Below are 20,000 nucleotides of genomic sequence, written 5' to 3'. Positions count from 1 at the left end.
GAGGATGAGGGGGATACCGATGGTGATTTGGAGAGTCTCGTTGATGTGGAAGATCTTGGCATTGTCATGAAAGATATGCCGAATAGCAAGGTGAGTCTTGTTACTGAATGTCGATGTAAATTATCACCGATTGTGTAGATGTAAGCACGTTTTATTTAATCAACAGTTTGCTTTTAACTTGTCTTCCTTTCGAAATAAAAAAAAACACGATTTCAACTTTCCAAAAACGGTCGACTCATCTGACTCTACACCACACATCTGTTTTGAAGGTTGGTTTCACGATCGGCTTTGTAGGTTCTGCCTCGCGTTAATCGTCCTTTTCCAATTACTACGTAATCCTCCACTTGTTCTTCCGCGACGTTAAAAGTTCATTTTCTTGAAAAGATGAAATTATCAATTTTCCCTGAATTGTTTTGACTTTGGTGTTTTGAGAGCGCCACCTGGTTTTGGAAACTGAATGTTTGGTTTTATTTTTAGTGAACCTAGAACTATGTTCCTGGAGCTTAGGAGTTAACTATATGTGATGCTTGCGGATCTAGCAGGTTGGGTTGGGCGAAAGCTTGATGATATTGACTCGATACGATATTTCAAAAAAATATCGTCAAAGCTCAATGCAATACGGTAAAACCCCGACATTTGCGGAACCCAGCTATTCGTGGTTTATAAAATATGAACTGCTTCTCATTTTGCAGCCCCTGTGCTCCAGCTAGTTTTTGCTGGCATTAATAATTCCCCACCACCATCTCCCCAAAACAATGGTCACACTACCCACCCCTCCTCCATCCACCCACAATTCCCTTAGTGATAATCTGATACCCACAATCTCCTGCACGGATCTGTCTGCGCAGCGTGGCCTGGGCCTTACTCTTTCTTCTCGTCCTGTAGCCTTGCATCACATCAAAGTGAATAAAAATTGTTAACAGTACCTAGTGTTGTTGTTTTTTATGCCTCCGCACCAAGGGTGCCGGAGGCATTATGTTTCCGGGTTGTCCGTCCGTCCGTCCGGATTTTCGTTTACGCGATAACTCGAGAAGCAAATTGTAGAATTTCATCAAACTTGGTAAAAAGGTAAAGTAAGACAGGGCAATTAAGTGATTAGATTTTGGGCCAGATGTGATAAAGGTCAAGGGTCGAAGGTCAAGGTCAAACTGAAATTTTACTGTTTATGCCCTAACTCAAATATTGGACAGAATTTCATCAAACTTGGTACAAAGGTAAAGTTAGACAGGGCAATTAACTGATTAGATTTTGGGCCAGATATGATAAAGGTCAAGTGTCAAATATGTCAATACTCGTGTTTGTGCGGAAGAGCGGAGGCATACCCGTCGACTGCGCGCAGTCGAATGACTCTTTATTTAAAATTTATTTGTAAGCATTTTTAATGAAACTAATTAAATGCATTCAGGTTCTTTAACTTTTAAAAATCTTCCTTTATGAGTCACAAACCACCATGAACCTAACCCCCTTTATTTATGCCTCCGCACCAAGGGTGCTGGAGGCATTATGTTTCCGGGTTGTCCGTCCGTCCGGATTTTCGTTTACGCGATAACTCAAGAAGCAAATTGTAGAATTTCATCAAACTTAGTAAAAAGGTCAAGTAAGACAGGGCAATTAAGTGATTAGATTTTGGGCCAGATGTGGTAAAGGTCAAGGGTCAAAGGTCAAGGTCAAACTCTGAAATTTCACTGTTTACGCCCGAACTCAAGAAATATTGGACAGAATTTCATCAAACTTGGTTCAAAAATAAAGTTAGACAGGGCAATTAACTTATTAGATTTTGGGCCACATATTATAAAGGTCAAGGGTCAAATATGTCAATACTCAAGTGTTTGTGCGGGAGAGCAGAGGCATACCTGTCGACTGCGCGCAGTCGAATTACTCTAGTTTAAAATTTATTTGTAAGCATTTTTCATGAAACTAATTAAATGCATTCAGGTTTTTAAACTTAAAAAAAAAAATTCCCATTGAAACACTTCACTAACATTGCGCATGTACAATCACTATATCTGAACTCTGACTCAGAATCTTTGCAGGAGAGCTTTTATCTCGATGGTAAAGCGCGTATCCAATAAATGCTATCTCCAGGGCAGCTAACAAACGTGCTGTCCTCAGAGCTGCCCTCAGCTTCTGGCAAATAATTTGCAAGAGAAGGAACAGTAAAGAAAAAGCTTTTGTCTGCAGCCTGATGGTGTACTGCTCTCCCCTCTGGGCTGGTGCTCCTGCCTCTCACCTTTCTCGGCTTCACGCTGTGGAAACCAAGGCATTTAGGATCATTGGTATCTTCCATGATGAGGCTGAGCCTTTGGGCCTCTCACTCTCTCACTGCAGGCAGGTCGGTGGTCTGTCTGTCTTCTTCCGTCTCCTCTCTGGTCGCGCCCCCCCTGCTCTGTTTGAGATGTCCTCCCCCCATCCCCACCATATTTCCGCAGGGCGCTCAAGGTCCGTCAGCAATCCCCTTCTGCAAAAACTACCAAAATCACGAATCACTGCTCACCTTCACTCTTTCATTCCTCTTTTTCTTCAGTTTGGAATATACTCCCTCACTCTGTTCAATCCCATTCTTCCCTCCAGGCCTTCAAAACAGCTGTTCACCATCACCTCTTATCGTAACCCATCCAAATACTCGATCTTGATCATCCAAATCCCTGTGAATCCACCCCAATCCCACCTCCTTCAAAGTCCCTGTAATGTCCATCTTTTATACCCCGTGTTCCCCGCCCCATCCCTCTCCCTTCCACAGATCTCCTAATGTCTGTTCTGCACTGTTTTGTCCTTCCCTCTCTCGCCCCTCTTGTCTCCTGTCCCCTTTGTTGTGTGTTCTGTGTGTCAGCTCTTATACGAGCTTTGACATTGTGTATAATAATATTAAAATAGTTTGCTAAGCATCGTCTTGATTAAAGTGTTCATGTACTTGATCTTTGTCAGGTCAGGTTCGATCTGTGACCTGCTACAGGTACCATGTAAACCTGTACTAACCTGTTTCATGGTCGGGTTGTCGGCGACTAAACCGTCTCCCCCACCAGGTTTTCTGGTGAGGAGGGTGTTTGGATATGGACACCCAGCAGGATTAAAAACAAAACCTGTCAAAGGGCGGAAGAGCTCCTTGTGAGCCAACGGCCATCCATATCTAGTGCCCAACTGTGTCTGCAGACGTCCTCCTGCAGTTGGGTTACTTCTTATTAGGAGGTTGGTGGCAAGATTTGCACTCCGGCCACCGTAAAACCCTTCATTCCGCAAAACGCAAAAAAATCTGAAAACCCACTCCGTGGGAGTACCTCCAGGGCAGCTCACCGGACGACGGGATTGGGGCAAAGCCTTCGGGACCCCCAATCTTTGATAGGAGGGAAACCACGGCGTAACATTCCTGGGTCAGATTGCGGGAGAGTGTGTCGGAGTGGTGCTGAGGTGTCGTCCACCAGACGGCGGTCTCCTTGGGTTAACCTGAGGCGGTCCCTTCGGGTGGGTGCCTGGAATGTCCTATCCCTAAGAGAGGATGATCACCTGTCTCTGTTATCATCTGAGCTCAAGCGTTTGGACATCGGGATTGCAGCTCTCTCTGAGGTTCGGAGACCGGATTGCGGCGAGATAATGGTGGGTGGTTACACCTACTATTGGTCTGGTCGCTTTGATGGTTACCATACCCAAGGAGTTGCTGTAGCTGTGTCCAATAAGCTGACCCCAATGATAATTGAGGTAACACCGGTCAACGAGCGTATTATGAGATTAAGGATTCGTCACTCCTTAGGTGTCATTTCCCTGGTCTCTGTTTATGCTCCGACTGAGGCGAGTGATCTCACCGTGAAGGATGCATTCTACGCTACACTCGAGTCTGTGGTTGATCAGTGCCCCAGACGAGATACACTTCTAGTCTTGGGGGATTTCAATGCATCGACTGGAACTGATAGGGATGGTTATGAGGTGTGTGTTGGTCCCCATGGGTCAGGAACTATGAACCAGAATAGCACTAAGTTCCTTGACTTTGCAAGAAGTCATGGACTTAGGGTGGCTGGTTCATGGTTTCAGCGCCCACAAGCTCATCGCTGGACTTGGTATTCCAACGCTGGCGGTGTGGCAAAGGTGATTGACCATGTCCTCATTGACGGTCGTTGGAGGATGATCCAGAACTGCAGGGTCTACCGGAGTGCTCAGTTCCTCAATACTGACCACAGGCTTGTTGTAGAAACTCTAAAGCTGCACCTTAAATCCTGGAGAATGGTACCATCCCAGCCGAGGCTGGATGTTGCCAAGCTCAGGGATGAGAGAGTAGCTGAGGAGTTTGCGAACAGGCTGAGTGGACACTTGGGGGGTCTGGGTGCTTTGGGGGGTCCTGAAGAGTTGTGGAGCGCCTTCAAGACCACCGTCCTTGATGTTGCCGGTGGATGTCTTGGAACTCACCATACGGCAAAGAAGAATTTTGTCTCTCAAGGGACACTGGATACCATTGACCAGAGTCGCAGTGCCAGGCTGAATGGCAGAGCTGAGCTGTTCAGAGAGCTGAGGCCTAAAACTGTACGTGCACTGAGGGTGGACAAGGAGGCCTATGTGCAAGGAATCTGTGAGGGGGTAGAGCATCACCTGTGGACAGGTGATTCTCGTCCCGCTTACAGGGGAATACGCGCATTACGTTCATCCAAGCCCATCCCTCGGAGCACTGCAGTTCAAGCAGAGAGTGGTAGGCTCTTGACAGAGGTGTCTGAAGTGAAGGCCCGCTGGGCCGGTTACTTTGAGCGGTTGTACCAGGCTGATCCCCCAGCTGTCGAGTTGGACGTCAAGGGTGTTACAATCCCTGTTGCTGACCCACGAATCAACTGTGGTCCACCTTCGCTTGTGGAAACACGGGCTGCGGTGAACCAGTTGAAACGGGGAAAAGCTCCAGGGATTTGTGGCATCCATGCCGAACTTCTCAAGGCTGGTGGAAATGCTGCACTCGTGTCGTTGCATGCAGTTTTGTGCTCTGCCTGGAACACAGGCATCATCCCAACTGACTGGAAGAGGGGCCTTGTTGTCCCTCTCTGGAAAGGGGTGATCGCCAAGACTGCAACAACTACCGAGGGGTGACGCTGCTCTCAGTGCCGGGCAAGGTCTTTGCTCGGATAATTCTTGATAGGGTTCGCCACCATCTGCTTGAGCACCAGCGTCCAGAGCAGTCAGGCTTTACACCAAAGAGGTCAACGATTGACCGTATCCTTGCCCTTCGTGTCCTCACCGAACGCAGACGAGAGTTTCGGCAGGGGCTGCTTGCAGCCTATGTTGATCTCTGTAAAGCGTTCGATTCAGTGAATCGGGATGTCCTCTGGAGGATTCTTGGTCTTCGTGGGGTGCCACCAAAACTGATCGATCTGATGTCTGAACTCTACTCTGGTTCTGAGAGTGCTGTGAAGTGTGGTGGTACCACCTCTGACTTATTTCCAGTTGTTACTGGAGTTCGTCAGGGATGTGTACTTGCCCCCACACTTTTCAGCACTTGCATGGACTGGATTTTAGGGAGGATGTCCGAGAGATCAAGTTGCGGTGCATCGTTTGGGAATGTCAAGATCTCGGACCTTGATTTTGCAGACGATGCAGTCATCTTTGCAGAGACTTTAGACATCGTTTTGGGGGCCCTCGAAGTGCTGAATGAGGAGTCGGAGCCGTTGGGATTACGGGTTTCTTGGGTCAAAACTAAGATCCAGGCTTTCGGTGACATCTTGGATGCTGCTGTCCTGTCTGTGTCTGTTTGTGGTGAGGATGTTGAGGTCGTGGAGAGATTCACTTACCTTGGCAGTGATATCCATGTCTCTGCTGGCTGCGAGTCAGAGGTCAATAGACGTCTGGGTCGGGCCTGGGGAGTCATGGATTCACTGGATCATGGGGTGTGGCGCTGCCGGTACCTGTGTGGGAGGACAAAAGTCCGAGTCTTCAGGTCCTTGGTACTTCCAGTCTTGCTCTATGGGTGCGAGACTTGGACTCTGACCAAGGATCTGAGACGGAGACTTAATTCCTTTGGTACCAGGTGTCTTCGGAGAATCCTTGGCTATCGCTGGTCGGATTTTGTGTCCAACGAGCGGTTGCTGAGAGAGACTCGGATGAGATTTGTTACCTGCATAGTTCGTGAGCATCAGTTGCGGCTGTATGGACATGTGGCTCGTTTTCCTGATGCTGATCCTGCTCACCAGATTCTCTCAGCGAGGGAGTCTCATGAGTGGAGGAGGCCAGTGGGCTGACCACGTGCCTCATGGTTGCAGCAGGTTGACCATCATCTCAAGGAGATGGGGATGGGCCTGGCATCTGCCTGGGGGATGGCCAGACGGAGGCCCCTGGAGTACCGGCGGAAAGTGGATGCAGCGACGCGCTATTCTGGCACATGCTCCCATACCTGACCTGACCTGTACTTGATGTTTTTATTATCCCCATGCTTTTCAAAAACAACGGAGAGGGGTGGGGGGAAAGGTTGGGGGTGGGGGAGATTATGCCCAAGTCTGTCCGTTCGTCACGCTATTTCCTCTTAAACGGTTGGGCAGAAGTTCACCAAACGTGAATTTGTTAAGATCACCACATGGCATGTGGTGATAAGATCACCACATGGCATGAAGGTGCAAGAGCGGTGTCATTTTTGCCCCACCGCCTGGGGTCAAATTCCAAAAAATGCATTTATGGACATTTTTAATGAAACTTTGTATCTGCAATCAACATTGGGAGACACATGAAATATGTAACAATTTTTTGATTTGACCCTCAGTTTATGCCCTGGGGGTGGGGACTTCGGTTCACAGGTGTAAAAAAAAAAACAAAACAGGGAATTGTTTTTTTTTAACTCAAAATTTGATATTGGGTAATTCCTGCTTCTTCGCCACTCTGCAAAAATACAATTAATGTTCAAAAATGCCCATTAATATGATGCTGTGTTTGTTTGACAATGACACAAACACCGCTTTCAATGAGAGCACACGAAAGTGTTTGCATCAATTTCAGGACAGATTACATGGCGATAAACCACTCTCTCTTCAAGCTGTTGCGCAGTATGCCTGGTGTTGGCTTCATGGTTCGAGCGGTGGGCTTGGGATCCAAGGATCCTGAGTTAAAACCCCACTCGGCTGTTGAATTAATAATATCAGCTGGGGTTGACTCTGCTGTCATCCTTCTGAGGTCGGCAAAATGAGTGCCAGCATGCTGATATACTGTGTCGGAGTGGCGACCCGTCCAGGATTGTGCCCAATAGCCAAGGAGACTGCTTAAGCAGCACCAACACTGCACAGAGTATGGTCCCAATGGATGGATGGATGTTGTGAAGTGGGTCATCGTGAGGGTTATATAAAGATCGATAGTGTGTATGCCCCAAACGCCAGCCATCGCTCACAGGGTGGTCAGGCACATTAGCGTAAGTGACTGCGCAATGTCGATCTATCGTGAGATCGATATTTGGAGGGACGATAATTATCGACTCGCAAAAATATCATCACCACCCAACCCTAATGGTCTTTGACCTCTTTCCTCTGACATTTCCTACTTTCTTCTTTTCTCTTTGCATCATTTGATATTAACTTTTTCACATTTTATCCCCTCGACCCCAATGCACATGTTCGGTTGTGTCCTCTTACTAGTTCGAAGATGCAGTACACATTTTGATGATCATACAAATTCGTGTTTTTTTTTATTTTTTTATTCTTGCGCTGACGAGGTCACCAGAGGCATTATGCTTTCGGGTTGTCCGTACGTCCATACATAATGTCCATGCTAATTTTCTCCATTTTCTCATCAACCGCTTATCTGATTGACACAAAATTTTCACCATAGGTGTGACGACTCATGTAGAATGTTTTAATGATAATTGTGATGTCATGGGTTACGTGGTGTGGCATCCATGTTGGAAAAAGGAAAGACTTTGGACCTCTGTATCTCTGAAACCATTCTAAGGAAGAAAATTGAAACTTTGCGCATGTGAAGTACTCTCCGCGGGAAATGTGATTTTTATTTTTTTTTGATGATGTCCTTGGTGGCTTTGTTATGACAATTGCACACGTCAAATGTTTTATCCGATCATCATGAAAATTTATGAGGGTCATCTCGGCCCAAATTGTACCGGGAGGGGGAAATGATGGTCATCGGTCATGTGGTTCAGCATGTCTCTGCAGACTAAGTCGCTGGTGGCATTATTTTAACATAAAAACCTTCAAAAATCTTCTCTGAAACGGCTGAACAGATCGAGGTGAAACGTTACAGGTAAGGGACCTGTCACACCTTGACGTTTTAGCCAGCGTATGGCAAGGTATCAAAATGTATGTAAAACGCTGGCGTACGCTGAACTATTGATGTTTTTTTCCAGTTTTGGATGTATTTCTAACGAGTTGGACATATGCATAACGTATTAGTAACGTACACAGAACGTTTCGATAACATATAGATAACTTATATCAACGAATGCTGAGCGTATTGTCGGCGTTCACAACCTATGCCCAACGATAGTCTAACTTATGCATAGTGCGGCAGCGTATCGCCGACGATCACGTGGCGTAGGCTATTAATAGGCTGTGGCTCGATGATTCAAATCATAACCGCACTAGACATTGAAGTGTGAAGCCGCTGTCACACCTTGACATTTTAGCCAGCATATGCCGACGGATGAAAAATTTGCTGAATACGCTGGCACACGTCGAATACGTTATGGGTAAGTTTTGTATACGTTAATAGCACGCTGAAGCACGCTGGCATACGTCGTCATACGCCGAGTACATCGACAAATTTTCAGCATGTTGAAAATTTTTTCGATGTACTCAGCGTATGACACACGTTCTGCATACGCTGGCTATAAGTTGTAGGCACATTACGCGATCGTTGACACACGTTACTTGTAAGTTACTCATAAGTCGAAACGCGTCGAGGTAATGGTTTGCGTCAGTGTTCCAGACTCCCTGTTTTTTGTTTTTTTTCGGTATGACGGTGATGTTGACACTTCGATTTCTAGTGCAGTTATGACTTAAATCGTTGAGCGGCAGCCTATTAATTATGTTTTATTATAACCGCACTAGAAATCTAAGTGTCAACATCACAGTCATACCGAAGAAGGAAAAAAAAAAAAAAAAAAAAAAAAACAGGGAGTATGGAACACTGACGCTAACCATTACCTTGACGTGTTTCGACTTATGAGTACCTTACAAGTAACGTGTGTCAACGATCGCGTAACGTGCCTACAACACGTTACTCATAGGTTAGAAATAAGTTTCGGGTATGCTAAACATTACCTCGACGTGTTTCGACTTATGAGTAACTTACAAGAAACGTGTGTCAACGATCGCGTAACGTGCCTACAACATATGGCCAGCATTATGTGGAACGTGTGAGTCATACGCTGGCATGGGTCGAAAAATTTCAAGCATGGAAAATTTGTCTAACAGCTCGGTGTACTACGACGTATGCCATCATACTACGACGTATGCCAGCAAGCTCTTAACGTATACAAAACTTACCCATACGTGTGCCAGCGTTTTAGACAAATTTTTCATACGCAGCATACGCTGGCTAAATTGTCAAGGTGTGACAGGGCCTTAAGATCCACTATCCATGAGCAAGAAAAAGTTCTCCACCTCTGACATCATAGGTCGCATGGTTTGGCAGCTATGAGTTTTTGAAGAATAAACCTTTAAAAAATCTTCTCCAGAATGGCTGGACAGATCGAGGGGAAACTTCACCCACATTTCCCAAGTCTTGTGGATACCAGGATGTTCACGAATAATAATAGGTCACATGGTCTGGCAGCTATATTGGATTGAATGAAAATCCTTAAAAAAAAATGATTTCTCTTGAACCGCTTCATCGATTGACGTGAAACTTAAAAAAAATATGATCTCGTAGTTATGGGGAATATATGTTTTAAATTTTAACCTGATCGGACGCATGATCTGGCAGCCAGAATTATTTAATAGTTTGAATGTGGGTTCAGGGATTTAAATCAAACTTGGTACAAGTATGTATAATGATGCAATAATGTGGGCAGAGGCATATCTGTCAATGTTGCAAAGTGCCCTTTTCATTAGTTTTCCCTTCATTTTAGCAGAGGTGGACAGATAACTATTTCGTATGCTAACTATTTACGGTTCTCCAAAATCAATTGAAGTATCCATCCATCCATTAGGACCATACTCTGTGCAGAGCGTTGGTGCCGCCGAAGCAGTCTCCTTGGCTATTGGGAACAATCCTGGACGGGTCGCCACTCCGACACAGTATACCAGCATGCTGGCACTCATTTTGCCGACCTCGGAAGGATGACAGGCAGAGTCAACCCCACCTGGTGTTAATTCAACAGCTGAGCGGGATTTGAACTCAGGACCCTAGTATCCCAAGCCCACTGCCTTAACCATTAAGCCAACACCAGGCATAATTGAAGTATGACCCTATATTATTTAAATAAAAGGATTGTGTCACAGGTCACAGGATTGCTTTGTTGTTTTATGGTCCTCCCATCCCACCGCAAGTTATCTCTGCCACCGAAGGAGGATGGAGGTTATGTTTTCACCCCTACCTGTTTGTCTGTTTGTATGTGAGTAGGATATCTGAAGAAGTTATGGACGGATTTTTGGACGAAACTTGGTGGACAGTTTGGTGTGTGACAAGGACGAATCGATGATATTTTGATGAAGATTGGGATCTAGATCCAGATATGATCATTTGTTTCCAGATACAGTAAGACAACTAGATTTTAAAAATGATTCTTCACAATGCAGAGATGGGGTCAAAAAGTTGTGGACGAGTTCTGACAAAACTTGATGGATGAGTTGGGTGGGTGACAAGAACAAGCCGATTCGATTTTTGTTGAGGTCCGGATGCAGATCCGGCCTGTCGGTGGGAAACAGAACGTAAACTGTTCAGCCTGGCGGAGGTACGCCGTCTTCCAAGTGCCGTTCTAGTTTAGAATACAATCACTATCTTAATACAGCATATAGGCTGCCGCATGTTGTGCAGATACAGTACAAGTACAACACCATGGGCATTGGATAAAAGGCCACTTTGCAAGCACACTCAACACTTCAAGAGCAATACAATAATAAACTGCAACACAATGTTATAGTAATTTGTGTGCCCGTTTGGCTCCGAGTGTTAACTCGTCCAAGTGAAGTGCACTTTTGAAGATGAGGGATAGCCATAAGAAACACGACACAACACAATGGTCGACACTTCTCATCTGTTGACCCAGGGTTAACTTATTTGAGTGGTATGTCCTGCGGAGGAGGTTTCGATCGATTGCCATCCTTCTTGCTTCATCAAGAACGTCATCCATCAGACTTGTTTGAATTCCGCAGTGGAATCGGAGGGTATCCAAATTGGTGTAAGTCAACTTTTTGGATGGCCCCTTATAACCTTGCACAACTTCCATCTGTCCAACCATTGATGTTTTAAGCTTCTCCATATCAGCTGGTGGGATTTTTATGAAACCTGGCATAAACCACCTTACCATGGTCAATGTCAGGTTTCTTCGAGCCACATACCACCTCCATTTCTTTGCGCATCGTCGCAGACAATTTCTTTCTGAATGTCGAATCTAAAGCGTGGAACCATTATATAAATTGGTTTACCTCCTTTATGGGTCACCTTAAAGATGCATCACAAATGACTCTGATCCAGTTAAGTCAAAGGTCATTGGAGGTCATTTTTATGCCTACGCAGCCGAAGGACAGAAGCATGTTTTGGGGTTACCCATACGGTTTCTATTTTTTTGTTACCATGATGACTTGTACGAACCACTGAAGGTATTTTACCCAGACCTAGCACAAATATGGACCAATTCAATTTTGGGTTTCTAAGGTCAAAGTTCAAATAGCATATGCCCTTTAATTGAAAATCTTTGTTACAATAACTTGTGAACAAGTGAAGGGATTTCAACCCAACTTTTCACACGTATTGACTGGAATAAATGGGTGAACGGATTTGATTTTGGGTTGAAGAGGTCAAAGGTCATGTACACTGAAAATTACTTTGCAGACCACAGCTCAAATTAGAAGCATCTGATGTCTCTCTTCCACTTACCTCTCTTGTACGCTCTATCATGCAAGCCTTAATTGAGATCAAACATAACGGTGGGTTGGTATCCAACGCAGGTGGCCGCATATATATATATATATATATATATATATATATATATATATATATATATATATATATATATATATATATATATATATATATATATATATATATATATATATATGTATATATATATATATATATATATATATATATATATATATATATATATATATATATATATATATATATATATATATATATATATATATATATATATATTGACACATTCACGTCGAAATTTATTTTCTAATTTTTTTCTATCAAACCATCAATGTCTGTCATTTGCCCGTCTCTCTTGGCAGGATGTTAAGGGCGATGTTTTCAGTGCAAGGAAAATGCTGAATACCTCCAAAAGGGTTGAAAAGGGTGCGGTGAAAGCCAAGGAGGTCAGGGAAATGATTACTCCAGCACTGGCTCAATCTCTCTCTAAACAAGGTAACGAGTGCATCGCCGGCCAACTCCACTGCAGACTATATGAAACCCACCCAAGTCGATTCCATTTGTTCGGTGTCTTCCGTTTCCATAAGTGATGATGGTTTGTTTGATAAAAACTTTAATCGGCAAGTTAAACATCCACTTGCATTGGATGTCAACCCACATCTATCGATTGATACAAAGTGGAAGTGTTTATCGATTGCACGTTTGATATATGTTCAGCTGCTGCTGTCGCTTCTTGTGGAAATTCCTCCAAAAAGCTTCTGAATCATTTTTGATGCAACGACAAACATCACAACACTGGCTGTGCTCACTTGCCTTGGCAACCATCCTATTTTGCTCGAGTGTGCTGGGCAGTGACTGCATCAGGGAAAGGATGTGGGGAAGTAGGTTGAAAGCTTAGTAAGTATGTTATTGTCAGGCTTGGGAGATTATTATTTGTTTGATTGTGTACCTGCTCCAAAAGTCTTGATTAAACTGTTTGATCGTGTCCCACGCTTGACCAGGGTACCGCCTTGTTGGGAGCCATTCTGCCGTGAAGCTGTGCCGATGGACAAAGGTGTGTGCGAGCCTGTCATCGTTTTATTATCCCCACGCTTCTTGAAAAAAGAAAAGAAAAAAAGCACGGGGGAGGAGGGGGATTTGCAATCGGCTCTGTCCATCTGTCCGTCTCGCCCGCTCTCTCCTCCTAAACGGTTGTGCAGAAATTTACCAAATGTGGTTGTTATGATCACCACATGACAAGAAGGTGCGAGAGCAATATCATTTTTGGCCCTGATTCCCTGGGGTGGGGTCAAAAGGTCAAATACCGAAAAATGCAATTACTGGCACTTTTGGACTTGGGATCATAATGAAAAAAGTTCTACTCAAAATTTGATATTGGGTCATTCCTCGTGGAACTTGATGCCATTTTCAACCTTGCTTCGGGGGGAAGCGTGGGGATTTGCGACGGTGCGCCATCGACCTTGCTCTATTTTACTTTGAATGTCGTCTCCAATCTTATCAAGTATTTTCTTTTTCTTTTTTTTTGGCAGTCTATGCTTCGAGGTCGTGGTGGATGCTATAAGCACACATTCTATGGCATTGAAAGCCATCGATGCATGGAGACAACGCCAAGCCTGGCCTGCGCCAACAAGTGTGTGTTCTGCTGGAGGTGTGTACAGCATGTTCGGGAATTGTGGAAAACTGTTTTTTTTTTAATCATTTATGGGGACGTGAGCAGTACTTCATGATATTTCACGGTAGCTTTTTGGTGAAATAACAGCCTCTGGGATTCCAGGCAAGTGTCCTCACGATTCGGCCACCGTATATATTATGAGACGACCATGACGTGCAGAACTATGACAGATGGTTTGGATGGTGCCTGGAACCAGAAAGCACATTCTTTTTTTGGTGGTGGTTTTTGAAGGCACCACACAAACCCAGTCGGAACAGAGTGGCGATGGAAGCAGGATGATCCAGAAAGCATTGTGCAAGGGGCCTTGCAGAACCACTACAACATGATCAGACAATTCAAGGGTAAGACTAAGCTCGCTGTGCAGCATAATGGCCATTGGTTCCGTTTTATGGACCAACTAGGCCCCACATCCCCATCCATTGCTACTATTGTAACTTGCCATAAACTTTTACGATTTAACTGAAATTGTTCTGCTACTTCATTAGCAGCAGCATGTCATGGTGGTGTATGAACACAAGCTTGATTGTCCCTGCTCAGTTTGCTTATAGATGTTAATTCCTTTCCACAGGTATTATCTGTATGTGGCTGTTTTCAGCAGATGATAAACTTTGTCGTCAAACATTTCGCTGATTGCTTTATCTGTCCAACAGTCATTGCTCCATAAATCATCGTTCGTCACAACCCTTAAATAAACGCTCCATCTTTCATTTTATATGCCGTCCCTGTGATGCTCCCGCAGGAGTTCCAGGTGTCCAAAATGCTCGTTACGAAGAGGCCTTCACCGTGCGGCACTGCGCGCTGTCGCTGGTGGGCGAACCCATCATGTATCCCGAAATAAACACCCTGGTGCGGCTGCTGCATTCCCAGAGAATATCCTCGTTCCTCGTCACAAATGCCCAATTTCCTGCCGAAATCCGGTGAGAGTGCGATCCCTGTTTCACATTATTTAAAAACTTGGAGGCGATATAAGGAAACTCCAGACACCAGGACGTTTGCCCCCTCATGCTTGTTCCTTTTACTTAATTTATCAATTCAATTGTACCATCAAGTCAACACAATTGTGTACTTTTTTTTTGGAGGTGGGGGGATGGTGGCAAAGAGGGGGAAAGACACCATAGCTCAAGGGAAAGAACACCATGGGACATTACCTTCCCGTAAAAGAATGTGTGCTTTGGGATGCAGCACCTACTGCCCACCTGGCATCAAAACGGCAGTTTTATTAGCTTACGCTCGCGAAGCGAAAAGCAGGGTGAAGCGATCGGTCGTGTTTGTGCATACGTATGCGTGTCTGTATGTGCCTGCATTAAAAAAAATCCATTTTCTCAGCAACCGTTAGTCTGAGTGATGCAAAATTTCCAAGTAGGTGCACCTCTTCCTGTTAAATTATTTCTCAATTATGACGTCATACGTCGCGTGGTGCAGGTGCCATGTTGGAAAAACCGAAAAACTTTGCACCTCCATATCTCGGAAACTACTCCATGGAAAAAATTTACACATGGCTCATAAGATATGTTAATGATGTCATCGGTGTCTTCATGATGACATCACAATTCAAGTACAAGGCTTGATCCGGTCATTATGAAAAAAAATTCTCTAATTGTTGGTCCAATGGACAATTTTCACCATTGGAGTGCATCCTGTATAATTTTTTCAATGATATAATTTTGTCATATGTCACGTGGTACAGGCACCATCTTGGAAAAACCAAAAACTTTTGCGAGGATGTTAATAAAGGTCAACACCGGCCAAATTTCTGAAATCCTCAATTTTCATCCGATTAACTTGAAATTTGAAGAGGATTTGCATTTCAGCTAACTGAACTAAATCTTCTTCTTGTTCTTCTTGTTCTTCTTGTTCTTCTTGTTCTTCTTGTTCTTCTTGTTCTTCTTGTTCTTCTTGTTCTTCTTGTTCTTCTTGTTCTTCTTGTTCTTCTTGTTCTTCTTGTTCTTCTTGTTCTTGTTCTTCTTCTTCTTCTTCTTCTTCTTGTTCTTCTTCTTCTTCTTCTTCTTCTTGTTCTTGTTCTTCTTGTTCTTGTTCTTCTTCTTCTTGTTCTTCTTCTTCTTGTTCTTCTTCTTCTTGTTCTTCTTCTTCTTGTTCTTCTTCTTCTTGTTCTTCTTCTTCTTGTTCTTCTTCTTCTTGTTCTTCTTCTTCTTGTTCTTCTTCTTCTTGTTGTTCTTCTTCTTGTTCTTCTTGTTCTTGTTGTTCTTGTTCTTGTTCTTGTTGTTCTTCTTCTTGTTCTTGTTGTTCTTCTTCTTGTTCTTCTTCTTCCTCCTCCGGCTGCTCCCGTTAGGGGTCGCCACAGCAGATCAACCGTCTCCATTTTGCTCTATCCTCCACATCTTCCATTGACACTCCAAATACCCGCATGTCCGCCTTCACCACATCCATGAACCTCTTCTTTGGCCTTCCTCTTCTCCTCCTGCCTGGCGGCTCCATCTTCAGCATCCTTCTCCCGATATACTCCGCTTCCCTCCTGTGCACATGTCCAAACCATCTCAATCTCGCCTCTCTCACTTTGTATCCAAACCGTCCTACCTGCGCAGTCCCTCTAATATGCTCATTCCTTATCCTGTCCATCCTTGTCACTCCCAACGACAATCGCAGCATCTTTAACTCTGCCACCTCCAGCTCCGCTTCCTGTCTTTTTGTTGGCGCCACCGCCTCCAAACCATACAACATAGCTAACACTTATATACTTGCCCCTAAACTCTTGCAGCTACCCTTCTGTCACAAATCACTCCTGCAACTCTTCTCCACCCACTCCATCCTGCCTGCACTCTCTTTTTCACTTCTCTCCCACACTCTCCGTTACTTTGGACAGTTGATCCCAAGTATTTAAACCCATCCACCTTCCCCACCTCAACTCCTTGCAACCGCACCATACCACCACCCTCCCTCTCATGTACGCACATGTTCTCCGTCTTACTCCGACTGACTATCATTCCCCTTCTCTCCAGTGCGTACCTCCACCTCTCGAGGCTCGCCTCAGCCTGCTCCCTACTCTCCCTACAGATCATGATGTCATCCGCGAACATCATAGTCCATGGAGACTCCAGTCTGATCTCGTCCGTCAACCTGTCCATCACCATTGCAAACAGGAAAGGGCTCAGAGTCGATCCTTAGTGCAATCCCACTTTTACCTTAAACCGGTCCGTCATTCCTACCGCACACCTCACCGCTGTCACACTGTCCTCATACATATCCTGCACAATTCTCACATACTTCTCCACCACTCCCGACTTCCTCGTACAATGCCACAACTCCTCTCTTGGCACCCTATCTTAAGCTTTCTCTAAATCGACAAACACACAATGTAACTCCTTCTGGCCTTCCCTATACTTCTCCATCAACATTCTGAAAGCAAACATCGCATCAGTGGTGCTCTTTCCTGGCATAAACCCATATTGCTGCTCACAAATCATCACCTCTCTTCTCAACCTCGCTTACACTACTCTTTCCCACAACTTCATGGTGTGGCTTAACAACTTTATCCCTCTGTAATTTCCACAGCTCTGCACATCACCCTTGTTCTTGAAAATCGGAACCAGTACACTTCATCTCCACTCCTCCGGCATCCTCTCACTTTCCAAGATTTTATTAAACAATCTGGTTAACAACCCCACTGCCATCTCTCCGAAGCACTTCCATGCCTCCACTGGTATGTCATCTGGGCCAACCACCTTTCCACTTTTCATCCTCTTCATAGCAGTCCTCACTTCATGCTTACTGATCCACCCCACTTCCTGATTCACGATCTCCACCTCTCCCTCTCTCCCTCTCTCCCTCTCTCCCTCTCTCCCTCTCTCCCTCTTTCATTCATCAGCTCCTCAAAGTACTCCATCCACCTTCTCAACATGTGCCCGCCGACACTGCACTCGACTTGACTGCCCCGCCGACACTGCACTCGACTTGACTGCCCCGTCTCCCGATTCTCCACACTGCCGACACTGACACACTGCAGACTTGACTGCCCCGTCTCCCGCTTCTCCAGACTGCCACTCCACTGACTCCAGACTTGACTGCCGCAACCGATACACTTGACTGCCGACACTGCTGCTGCCACTCCACTGCTCCCACTTGACTCTCGCTTGACTCCCGACACTCTGCGCGCGAGCTGCGTTGTGCTTGCGCTTATATAGGCCGGGGGAGGGGCGTATATGCAAATTTCTGGATCACAGCGGGTTCGGAGGCGGGGCCACACCACCCGATGCTCAGCCATTGGGTGGAAGAAAAGTGGGCGTGAAGCATTCCTGATCCGCTTTTCAAGGCGAAAGGAACGCATTCACAACCCATGGCCCGGCGTTTGGTAGGAAGGCGAAGGTGGTGGGAGTTTGCTGTGGTGGTTTGGGAAGGGTGTTGGTGGTGGCGATTTGGTTGCTGGCGGGCGTCGTTTGAGAATGGCGGTGAAGCAATGTTTGCGGGGTAGATTGGTGGAGGAAAAGAGGCGAAGGTGGTGGTGGTTCGGTGTAGTTGTTTGGGGACGTTGGTGGTGTCGATTTGGTTGTTGGGGGATGATTGGTCCAAAATAATGATAGAGAAAAGAAAAACGGCTATCTCAAAGGATCGCAGCCCTATGAACAGGGAAATACCCTTTAAACAACGGTGGGGAAATCTAACTACACAATTTCTTATCGTCATAACTGATCTAAGGACCCTTTATGGTGTATTGCGAATTTCCACAGCCGTAACACTACCCCTCCCCTTTTTTACAGACTTGTCCCGAGTCGCCGAATTTTCGTGTCCCATCATGTGTAAGTTCTCCCCGAGTACGTTTTACCTTCGGATCCCTGAGTGCGACATTCATGGTATTCGTGTTCCCAAAATAAATAACCTACAGGCTGAGTAACTGACTAAACAAACCCACTCATACAGATGACTTAAATAAAATGCCGGCGCTAGGACATACATGCCGGGGGGCACACTCATATACAATACACAACTTAACCTTATAATTTACACTATTCCATGGCCCAGGATCGATGGACTCTGCATTCATTTTAAGAAGGGGGGAGGCCTTGGACTGCGCTTGAGCAGCCTGGCTCCCTGCTAACTTTTCTCTTTGCAGTGAACAAACAACCGGTGCACGGGCCGCTGGTGCAGTCCCGTGTTGCATGGCAGTCCCTGCAATTTGCGCGAGGATCCTGGCGCACATGGCATTGAACAAAAAGAGGGGGGGGGAATGCAAAACAGAACGGGGCTGGTGGACATGGGCAGTAGGCATGGATGGCAAAGGTGGGCAGGCAAGGCATGGTGTGACAAGGCCGCTGTTGCGAAAACAGCCGGCAGTGAAGCTGACTGGCACAGGCCTTGTAGTAAAACAGCCGGCAGACGATCGACCGGCACAGGCCTTGAAGCAAACAGCCGTCAGACGATCCGACCGGCACAGGCCTTGCAGTAAACACAGCCAGCAGATGAAGTGGCCTGCCTCTTGCCTTGAAATGGAGGTTGGTGGATGGAGTGCGGTAGTGCTGGCCACTCAGAAGGCGGGCTCGGACCTACCCGCTGTCTCCTTCCCAACCTATCGCCTTTGCCTGTCTCTGTCCATACCCACCCCCTTAATTTGTAAAAAACCAATTTAGCCCCAACTTTTTTTTTCACTTCCTCCACTATAATTTCGTCTCCTAACCCCCTTTATTGTCTCTGTTCGGCTAACCTATCGTCTCCGAGCCTACTCCCAACCCCTACGTTCCCTTCCTGGAGGGGAATGAGGGAGAGCTAGTGTCCTGTGTCGAGGCCCAACTCAAGCCACAGGATGGCCTCCTCCAAGTTCAGCGATCTAGCCAAAAGTGGGTCCAGCGGCCCATAACGAGACGAAGGAATGGATGGTGCGGAGGGGTACACTTCCTATCTACCCTATCCATTTAACTTTTGAACTACCACGGGGCTTCCAACAAGCACCTCACGCTTAAACTATCGGTTCTAACAACCCAGATTCCCGTCGCCTGTGTTGGTGTCCTCTCAAATTTCGGGCCATGCCCCCCAATTTTCCTCCCATGCCCTCACACGGTCGCATGGCTGGGACGCGTGGCTCCCTTGGCAGGAACTACCCTCTGCCGATTCTCCAACAATGGCACCCCCGGGCACTACACTGCCTCCGAGCCTACCAGCTCCCTAAAACTGGGGAATGCCCTCTCTGGCGACTCCCCCTCGATGCCCACGTGGCATGTTGGTGCCCTGGGTCCCTTTCCGAGGGTCACCCGTGCCCAGTATACTGCCCCCGTGGCAAATGGCGCCCTGGGCCCCCGCATCATTCGGGCGCACCCGTGCCCACTACACTATCCCGGCCCCCCATGGGCCCTTGGCCTACCGCGGCCGACTAGCCCGGTGCTCG

The 20,000-nt window shown here is 46.0% G+C and overlaps 1 protein-coding gene across 3 annotated transcripts in view; it reads left to right on the top strand.

Annotated features, from left to right (window-relative positions):
• The window catches only part of LOC147030814 (S-adenosyl-L-methionine-dependent tRNA 4-demethylwyosine synthase TYW1-like), a 75,697-nt gene that overhangs the window by 29,380 nt on the left and 26,317 nt on the right, over positions 1-20,000 (top strand). For all 3 annotated transcript variants that reach the window (XM_085875252.1, XM_085875253.1, XM_085875251.1), the window contains 6 exons: positions 1-90; positions 12,360-12,492; positions 12,999-13,051; positions 13,527-13,645; positions 13,901-14,010; positions 14,409-14,586. The exon at positions 1-90 is cut by the window's left edge and continues 30 nt beyond it. In XM_085875252.1, coding sequence (XP_085731378.1) covers positions 1-90; positions 12,360-12,492; positions 12,999-13,051; positions 13,527-13,645; positions 13,901-14,010; positions 14,409-14,586 — 683 coding nt within the window. The remainder of the gene's footprint in view (positions 91-12,359; positions 12,493-12,998; positions 13,052-13,526; positions 13,646-13,900; positions 14,011-14,408; positions 14,587-20,000) is intronic.

The sequence above is a fragment of the Eptatretus burgeri genome, chromosome 3 (assembly GCF_056783735.1).
Source record: "Eptatretus burgeri isolate ZD-2024b chromosome 3, Ebu_testis_v1, whole genome shotgun sequence".
Taxonomy (NCBI): Eukaryota; Metazoa; Chordata; class Myxini; order Myxiniformes; family Myxinidae; genus Eptatretus; species Eptatretus burgeri.
Note: the sequence above shows the minus strand (reverse complement) of the source record. Positions and strands in the feature narration are given on the sequence as shown.